Here is a 10,097-nt window from a genome sequence, read left to right as displayed (position 1 = left end):
GCAAGGGGAAAGCAAGTTTTGTGGGACTTCCAGGGGTTTTGTCAAGTTTATCAAGTTTATTAACACAATTTGATAAATCGCCTATTATAATCACTAAGCGATGTACATAACAAAAAATATATCAAGTGCAAAGGGGTTGACATTTTAACATAAGAACATTTAACTTGAACAAACATACAGTGGGAAGGAAAAGATAAAAGTTACAATTTTTGTTTGGGGTAGAATAAGGAAATAACTGAAACCATGATTATTGTGGCCTCAGCTCAAACAGTAGAAGCAGGGACTGAATACTCTGGTGGGTCTTTGGAGAAACATTGACTATGAAAGAGCATAAACCTCTTTTTAAAAAATGATTTCTTGCTCAAACAAAATATGCTTTGAATTTTGACATCAAGAAAATGATTTGTAACCATTTTGCATGAATCAATTTTGCAAATAGAAACTATTGGTTCCAAACTATTATTTTTTTTTCCACAGATGAACTGTAACTACCTGCTTTTTTTTTTTTTTTTAAATTCACCAAAGATTATAATCCCAAGAGCTCGAAATAAAATATATAAGTTCATCCTTTTGCTGCATACTGGAGAAAGACTTCAACCTGTGGCTGTTGACAGGGCTAGTGAGGCAGAGACTCTTCTCCAGAATCTCTGAATTTACTATATCAGAAAGTTATACTTTGTGGTAATTTTTCCGAAATGTTTGATATTTGGAAATGAGGGACGTAAAAATTATCAATGCAGGTGATGATCTCTCATAATACTCCTATGTTGTAAGTATCCATGTCTATTTACATGTCATACATTTTTACTGTTCACTTTGCTAATTTTCAGTCTTTTATTATAAATGTTAAAATGAGGGAAAAACTAAACTAATATCTCATCATGTGCGGAATAAAAAAATATATTATGATCTGTATCTAGCAGCAGACATTTCTTCCAATTTCACTAAACATTCATTGCCTGTCTTGTTCACTTGGTTTTTATCCAATTTCATCCCATCGTCTCTTCTCAACTCTTTCCTTAATAGATCAAAAGAAAAGACTTGTTGCAAAAACAAATTTTAGGTTGACCAGCATGCTTAAATAGGAAGAGTAGGAATGATTGCGTAAATCATTAATTATTTTAGCCCCAGGCTGAGATGAAATGCATTTCATACCCTTCAGAAAAAGGAATTCTTCACTGAAAATATAATGAGATGAAAAAAAGTTTCATTGATTTCAATGTGTATATAATTACTGTAAATGACATCTTGATTGAATTATGTATGGGGGAAGGAGGCCAGTGGAAAGCATATGTTCATTAAATTTCAAGAGAAAAGTTCTGATTTGAGGTTTTCTGCTGATCTTCATACATAGAACTGGGAAGGATTTTTTTATTATTATTAATCTTTCATTTGCCTATATATGGACATTGTGGGCCATCTGTAAGAATAGGAGCAAATGGACAGCAGAATCCATTAGGGGGATATGAGTTACTTTAGGGGGGCTAATGAGTGTGCCCTGAGAATAAAAATCTCTATATAAGTATAGAAGAAAATAGAAAGTTATCTGGCAGTCTAACTCCTCACTATCAATTATGAGGGACTGCTGAAAAGTTCTCAGTCCAGCCAAGAAGAAAATAATGTGGAACCATGAAACGTATAAGTTATTCCACACTTTTCTTAACGCTTCATTTCATATCATTGGTTCCACATTATTCTCTTCTTGATTGGGCTGAGAACTTTTCAGTGGCCCCTTGTATTGTGATGTCATAATGCCTCATTCCACCAATGCCTAAGAGCCAACCTCATCAGTGATGTCACAATGGCTTGTTTTCCCTATACTTGTGCCCATTTACTAGATGTATTTGTCTCATTGAAATGAAAAGTGTCTAGAAAAGTACGGAAAAACTTGTACGTTTCATGGCTCAACACCATTTTCTTCTTGGTTGGGCTGTGAACTTTTCAGCAGCCCTTTATAATATTTCTAAAACACTACCAGGAGAATTCAACACTGTACAGATACATATAAGAGAGACAGCACCTGCTACGCAGAACTTACACTCTGTCAAGAGAAACATAAATAGCAAAGTTGAGTTCCTAGTGGGATTTCAAAGAACTAGAAATAGAGCATGACAAAGCAGCTTAAGAAGTCCTTATAATGAATATTAATGTTCTCTGAGCATCTCTTTCATTTGAAAGATTTTTTTTCTGTTGTGTTTCTCTTCCCTACAGTTGATGAAGCCAAAGGGATGGCAGTCGCCAATGAAACCAGAGTCACAGAATTCATCCTCCTAGGACTTTCGAGCAATCCAGACCTACAGATAATATTCTTTGTACTCTTTCTAGTGATGTACTTGGGAACCATAACTGGAAATCTTCTCATTATAATGACCATATATATGGACTCTCAACTGCACTCTCCCATGTACTTCTTCCTCTGCAACTTGTCTTTCATAGATTTGAGCTTTTCCACAGTCACTGTCCCCAGGGCCCTGGTTCTCTTTCTCCTGCTGAAAAACACAATCTCTTTCAGAGACTGCATGACTCAGTTGTTTTTCTTACATTTGATAGCGGGTACAGAATGCTTTCACCTGGTCCTGATGGCTTATGACCGCTATGTTGCCATCTGCCATCCTTTGCATTATACCAAAATAATGAACAGACGCGTCTGTCTCCTGCTGGCAGTTTCTACATGGGCAGGAGGTGTCATTCATGCCTTTTCACAGTCACTTCCCATCATTCAGCTTCCCTTTTGTGGTCCGAATGAGATAAACCATTTCTTTTGTGAAGGCCTTAACTTATATTTGTTGGCGTGCACTGGTACCTTTATCAGTGAAATTGTGGATATGGCCAACAGCGGATCCTTGGCGCTCAGTTGTTTCTTAGTCTTGGTCATATCTTATGGGTATATAATTTCTACTATCTTAAAAATTGACTCAGCTGCGGGAAGGTGGAAAGCTTTCTCTACCTGTGCCACCCACCTCCTGGTGGTCACTTTGTTCTTTGGACCCATTGTTTTCGTCTACATGAGACCTTCGGTGACATTTGTAATTGATAAACCACTTGCTGTTTTTTATACCGCTGTGACCCCCTGGTTAAACCCCATTATTTATACTCTCAGAAATGAAAAGGCAAGAAAAGCCATGAAGAAGCTGGGTGGAAGGAAAATGACCTTTTTAAGAAACATATAAACTTGTTTCTATCCATTTAAAGAAAGATACCTTTGTGTAAACCATCTGCTATCACTAATAGATGTACGGTTTTTAAATCTTTAATATTCTCATCATTTATATCTTGATTACATTTTTGTAATATAAAATTTCCAGATGGATTGTGAAAATTTTTGTGAAGTTTTATCTTTTGTCATATCAAAGAACCTTGAATTATGCAAATATTTGTTCATTTTACTTTTACTGATTTTGTTTTCTAAATTATTTCTTGATAGTCAGAAGCAGTTTTGTCCTAAGACACTTGATATACTGTATCTAATGATTATATAATGTTTAGTTATGACATGTTAACCTTTGTTTTCAAGAATGCTCTCTCTCTTTGATACTTTACAGCATAAACATTGTACGGTGATCCTATTTTTATAAGCAATACCCAGATGTGACTCTAATATCTTCTTTCTGGGTGTGAAAAGATTTGAAGTTCATTCTGACTCAACCATCTAATGTTTTGCCAGGTTCTTACTGGATCCCTCTCACTCCCTTTGTCTTTCGCACCATGTCTGAACAGGGTTTTTTAAAGGTTTGGATAACTTCTTAAAAGAAAAGTCCTTAAGTCATTAAGATGGACTTGTCAAAATCCAGTGCTTTTTCCTAGGATAACTAATGCAAAATATGTTTGGGATCTTGCCAGGTAGTTCTGACCTGGGTTGGCCACTGTTGGAAACAGGATACTGTGCTTGATTGACCTGTGAGAATGACACGGTGACAAAATTTATCACCGTCCCCGCGGATAACCGTGGGAAACCATCTTCATGTCATTCTTTAAAGAGAAAGGGAAGAATCAGAGTATGAATGGCCACAACAACTGACCCTCAAGCTTTGCGTTGAAGAATGCTGGTGTAGAAAGACCGAGGTTGAAATAGACACTAGAAAATGACATGGGACTATTTCCCGCGGTTATCCACGGGGACGGGAACGGTGATGAATTTTGTCACCGTGTCATTCTCTACCTGTGATCTGTCCCAGTATATTAGTTCTTACGTTCTTGCACTGTATATCATCTTCTGAATTGGCTTTGTTCTCTATCTTGCTGGAAACTTAGAATTTGCTTCTTGTCACCAAAGTAGATCAGAGGCAGATTTAAGTTTCATGTAGACTTTGTCCTACCTGTATTCTAAGAAAATAAAACAAAGTAGAAATCATGTTTAATGCATTATTTGGCGATCCTTAAACGACTGGATTATTATTTGAAATCAATTAATTGAGTAAACTATTTATTTATCAAGCTTATATCCCACACTGTCCACTAAAGAAAAACATATATCAGTCATAAAAATCACACAAAATATAAATCAAATGCCCCCCTTTTATAAAGCCATGCTAGCAGCAGTTGCTACGGTAACTGCCCCAAAGTCCATAGGGTTAAAGGGCTTCGGGACATTTGCCGCATGGCTTTGTAAAAGAAGGTGATATAAAGGACATATTTACAAAGGTGCTCTAGCGGTTTTAGCACGTGCTAGCCACTACCGCCTCCTTGTAATCTTGTGCGTGCGCTAACAACACTAGCGTACCTTTGTAAAAGGAGCCCATAAATTATTTTAAAATATCATATCCTTATTAACCCCTTTATTATAAAACCGCAAAAGTGGTTTTCAGCGCAGGCCAGTGCGCTGAATGCTCTGCGCTGTTCTCAAACTCTATGGCCCTCTTTTGCTAAGGTGCGCTAAAACAATGCATGAGCTAACCACAAATGCGTCCATAGGATAACATGCACGCGTTAGCATTTAGCTTGCACTAATATTTACTAAGCGCTAAAAAGCATAGGGGGAATGAGTATTGGGAGCAGCACAGATCATTCAGCGCACCGGCCTGTACTCAAAAACGTTTTTGCGGTTTTATGAAAGGGGGGGGGGGTTAAATGATTGTTGTTGTCATTAGGTGCCATTGACTCATGCTTGAGTCCTAGTGACTTGGTGAATTGCGGATCTAAACAGAAATCGGTTTTGTGCTAGTCCGGAAAGGTCCTCCAGCGCCATCCCCTTGTTTATTTTCAACATGTTCAACCATCTGGTTGCAAATTGCCCTCTACGCCTGGTTCCTTCGATCTTCCCCATTTTACAAATGTGTAGCACTTTTTTTTTTTTTTTTTTTTGCATTGGCCGCAGCACAGCTCCAACGCTCATAGAATTCCTAAGAGCGTTGGAGTTGATACCGCCATGGTCGGCTCTAAAAACTGTGCTACACTTTTGTAAAAGGGGTGATATATAAATGATTATACATTCACAAGTATACAATTTCTTTTTTTTTTTCTCTACAGATCTGAGCCCTTCCTTCCTGTTTCTGCCCCTTCATCAAATATGTGTATAATAATAATATATATATATTTTAATATTAAAGGAAGGATTCAAATGATTATCTGATAGATGGTATGTTATCATCAGATGATCAGGAAAATATCCTTTTGCAGTCTATGAAGCAACGCTTTCCTCCAACTTTATTCATATGTGCCAACCTTGAAAATGAAAACAGAACAGAAAACTGATAAATATAGGAGACAACACCTATTCAGTGTCTATGCCCAGACATGGGCCACCATTGAATATCCAAGGATAATACCGGCAGTGGTTTGCAAAACGCTGATCACCACCAGGTTCCGAAATGCAGGATATCAGAGATATCCATGTCCAAAAACTGTCACATTCCATTTTATATGAAATTTAAAATAAAACATTATTTTTGTTGCTTGAAAAATTATTTTTTTCCCCATTTGCTTTGACCCTAATGTCTCTCGTCAGTTTTTTGCTGTTTCTTCTGTCTTTAAAGTGCCTCTTGTCCATCTGACATTTCTCCTCTTTGTCCACCATCTTTCTTCCCTCTCCACCCCTATTTTTCCTTTCCATCATCTCACTATCCTACACCAGCATTATCGTCCTCTGTGTCCCCATTTCTTCCATGTTCCTTCATCTGCCATCTCAATCTCCCCATTGCCCCTTCTTTTCCAACACTACCCCGTGTCCACATCTCTGCTATTTTCAAGCATTATCCCTCTGTGCCTGTACCTCTGCTCCCATTTTCTAGGATCTGCCCTCCCCGAGTCTCCAATTCCCACCTTTCCAGGACTATCTCCTTGTATCCTCATCTCCTCCCTTTCCAACATTACCCCTATTTCCCCATTTTTTCAGCACTGCCCTCAGTTTCCGCATTTACCTACTTTTTCAGCCTTTGCCCTCTCTTCGTCCTCATCGCCCCTATTTCCAGCATTATCCCTATGCCCCTATCTTTCCCTTTTTCAGCGTTTCCACCCCAATTGCTGCACCTCACTTCTTTTCCAGACTTTGCCCTTTCTATGCCTCCATCTTCTCCGTTTTCCAGCATTGTTCCTATGGACTAGATTCAGAAAATGACATCCAAATTTGGGTGTCAAAAATAAGTGCTGATGGTTATTCTACTGTATAAAGAGTGCTCCAAGTTGGGCACCATTTGCAGAATAACTCCTAATGCTATGCCAAGTTGCGGGTGTGAGGATTTACACCAACTGGACCCTGGTATAAATTTATTTGACTAAGGGCCCCTTTTACAAAGCCGCGGTAGTGATGCTACCAGTAAATGCACCAACGCCCATTCAATTCCTGTGGGCTTTGGTACATTTACTGTGGCTTTGTAATAATCTTTAATAAAGTACATATTTTTAGTGAATGTTCCTTACCCACCCATGCCTTACCATGGCCACACCCCTTTTTTCTAACATTGCCTCTTTTGTTCAAATGTCCCTACTTCCACAACTTCACCTGCTTTGCCTGATTACCCTGCCCGGCTCGGCCTCTACAGCCAGGCGAGGGATGCATAAAGCGCTAAGGCGCAGGTCCAGTCGGTACATCCCTCGGCTAGGGAGTCACCCACATGTGGCTGACTCATCCTGCTTGTCCTAGGAGAAAGTGTAGTTACTTACCTGTAACGTAGGTTCTCCATGGACAGCAGGATAGTCAGCCACACAACCCACCCGCCTTCCCATACGGCCGACCCGGCCACAGCTAGGAACATCCTGGGGATTAGGGGGAAGCAGGGGGAAAGGGGTAGGGCTCGGGCATGCCCAGTGGGGCCCGGGCACTGCACGTGCTCAGAGAAAAAAATATCTCTGAGCTATTGGAGAGCTTATCCGCAAATTGGGAGGTGTTGGGACAACACCCACATGTGGCTGACTATCCTGCTGTCCACGGAGAACCTACGTTACAGGTAAGTAACTACACTGTCTGCAATTAGACATGACACACAGGTCCCAGTGCTGTCTTTTGCTATCGGTGCCACCTCTAATGCTGCGGCTGCTGCTTTCATGATTTGGATAAATTATGGTTAGATAGAAAGTCTGCTATTTTGTTTTCATCATCATCCCAAGTCACATAAAATTTGAAATGTTAAAAAAGAAATAATTCTGGATAAAACGTTCTATGCAGTTTGAACACTTTAGGAGAGGTGCTTTCAATGTTGAGGGGCAGGGAGTTCTGGGAGACTTAAAGAACTTGTTTCACTCTCATGATTGAAATAGAAACATTGCTGTTCCACCCTGTAAGGGAGGGATGTGGATAGCAGACTCTTCTGTATCTTACTGTAGAAGGATTGTTTGCTAGGCCTCAGATGTAATGCCAGTATTTGAGAGTTGGGCTACAGAAAGGAAGAAAATAGTAGGAATGGGTGAATGCCCAAATACCCTTCTGTTGACCATTCAAATAGTCACAGTTTCTATAACAAATTATTATTATATTTTTATGAAAAAAAACACCCATATACTTTGGGTCGTAATGCTGATATATTATGATCAAGAATCCCTCCAAGGTATGTGGGATTCCTTAGCTACTGTTCCAATCATGGAGTCAGATGCACCAATATGTCAGTTTCAATTGCAAGAGGAAATCAAGTTCCAAGGCTTTATCTGCAACTCATGATGGAAGCCATGCTTTTTGTGGCATCAGTTCAAACAGTAGAAGAAGGAGCAGAATACTCTTGCCGTCATTTGCTCTGTTTTATGCTACTATGGTACTCTGTTGTGCCTTTGAGAGAACATTGACTATGAAAGAATGCACATCTATCGACAAATGATTTCTTGCTCTTGACAAAAATGCTATGAATTTTGACCTTAAAAATCATCAAGAAAATGATTGTATCCATTTTGAATTTAAACAGATGTACTGATGAATAGTGCAACTCTTTGCATCTTTTGAGAGCCTTCTAAGATTTATAATCCCAAGAGCCCCAAATACAATTTAAGTACATCGCTTTGCTGCCTACTGGAGAAAACCTTCAGCCTGTAGCTGTTGACACAGCTAGTGAGGCCGAGATGACCTATCCTACAGAATTTCTGAATTTACGGAAACAGAAAATTATAATTTGTGGTGAAGATCTTCCCTAATAATATGCTGTAAGTAAATTTCTCTATTTACATGTATCTTTACTGCTTACTTACCTTGTTAATTGTCTTTAAACATAAGTATTAAAATGTCATTTTGAAAATATATTTCATTCCTCTTTTACAAAACTGTAGTGAAGATCTTAGCACCGGCTATGGGAGTAACAGCTCCGATGCTCATCAGAGCTGTTACTGCCGCAGCTGGCGCTAAAAACCATGCAACGATTTTGAAAAAGGGAGGGTTAAAGAGTAATATATGAAACAACCAAAAGAAAATCTATTCAGGCACAGGATAAAGAATACATTATGATCCCTCACTAGCAGCAGAATTTTCTGCCAATCTGAGTATATCTTCGTCTCCTGTCTTGGTCACTGTTTCTCCTTGCCCCACCTCACTTGCTGTGTCTCATTATATGTGTTCTACTCTTTTCTTAATATATCAAAACAGTGCAGTCATTGGCAAACAAAACTGGGACAGTTGTGCACCCAATGAGGACATGTAAACATTGAAGAGCAAAGGGGATAGCGGTGATCCTTGTGGCACGCCAGATGGATTGCTCCATGTATCTGAGAGATCGTGATTAAAACAGACTTTGTATGTGCGTGATATAAGGAAACTTCGAAACCAGTTTAGTACTTTTCCTCTGATTCCGATTGCGTCTAGGCATTGTAACAGTTTTCCATGGTCCACCAAGTCAAAGGCGGAACTCATGTCAAATTGCATGATTAGTAGCGCAAATTGTCCAGAATGGCCACAATTACTGTTTCAGTGCTAAATAGAGGACTAAAACCATTATCAGAGTTAAATTATCAGAGTATTTATTTAACAATTTATATACTGCATAAAACTATGCGGTTAACACATTGGTTACATACACTTCTCCCTCCGTATTCGCTGTGATAGGGGATTAACAGAACGGCAAACACAGAAAAACCGTGAATAACTTTTTCATATGTTATTCGCTGTTTTCTATTAAAAACTATTGTGAATATGGTGAAACCGCGAATAACATGGTGGGAGACCGAGCCTGTTCCTGAAGGAGAGGCAAAACACGGTGAAGAAAGTGCCGGGAATCAGCAATTTTTTCTGTAAATGTTTGGAATCAGCGAGTTCTCTATGCAAGCTGATGTAATTTGAGGGGGAGGAGCCAACAAGCTAAAAACCATAAATAATCGGAACCACGATTACTGAAACCATGAATACAGAGGGAGAAGTGTACATATTATCCTGGTCGTCCTTTAGTCGCACACATATGGTACAAACAGTAGGCAGACGCAAATTTCCCATCACCCCAAGATAGATAATGCAATACCAATACAGACATTATCAAATCAGGAATTCAAAAATAACACTGCAGAAAAAACATTGAATATTAAGTTCAAGACCAAATATTCGTTAAACTGTATCTTAAAACTGAAGCAGCTGTGGAAGTATTATCTCAGGAAAGCATTAACAAAAAGCTTTGTTTTTAACATTTTCTTGAAATTGATCTTCCCAGCACTTCATCTCTTGTCTCGTTCACCTTATTTGCTGTATCTTTTCATTA

At 38.9% G+C, this 10,097-nt stretch overlaps 1 protein-coding gene across 1 annotated transcript; it reads left to right on the top strand.

Annotated features, from left to right (window-relative positions):
- The first annotated feature begins 2,228 nt into the window (after positions 1-2,228).
- On the top strand, positions 2,229-3,170 carry LOC117350494 (olfactory receptor 1509-like). Its single transcript, XM_033924789.1, has one exon. It carries the CDS (start codon positions 2,229-2,231, stop codon positions 3,168-3,170), a length of 942 nt encoding a protein of 313 aa, XP_033780680.1.
- The last annotated feature ends 6,927 nt before the right edge of the window (positions 3,171-10,097 follow it).

The sequence above is a fragment of the Geotrypetes seraphini genome, chromosome 16 (assembly GCF_902459505.1).
Source record: "Geotrypetes seraphini chromosome 16, aGeoSer1.1, whole genome shotgun sequence".
Lineage (NCBI taxonomy): Eukaryota > Metazoa > Chordata > Amphibia > Gymnophiona > Dermophiidae > Geotrypetes > Geotrypetes seraphini.
Note: the sequence above shows the minus strand (reverse complement) of the source record. Positions and strands in the feature narration are given on the sequence as shown.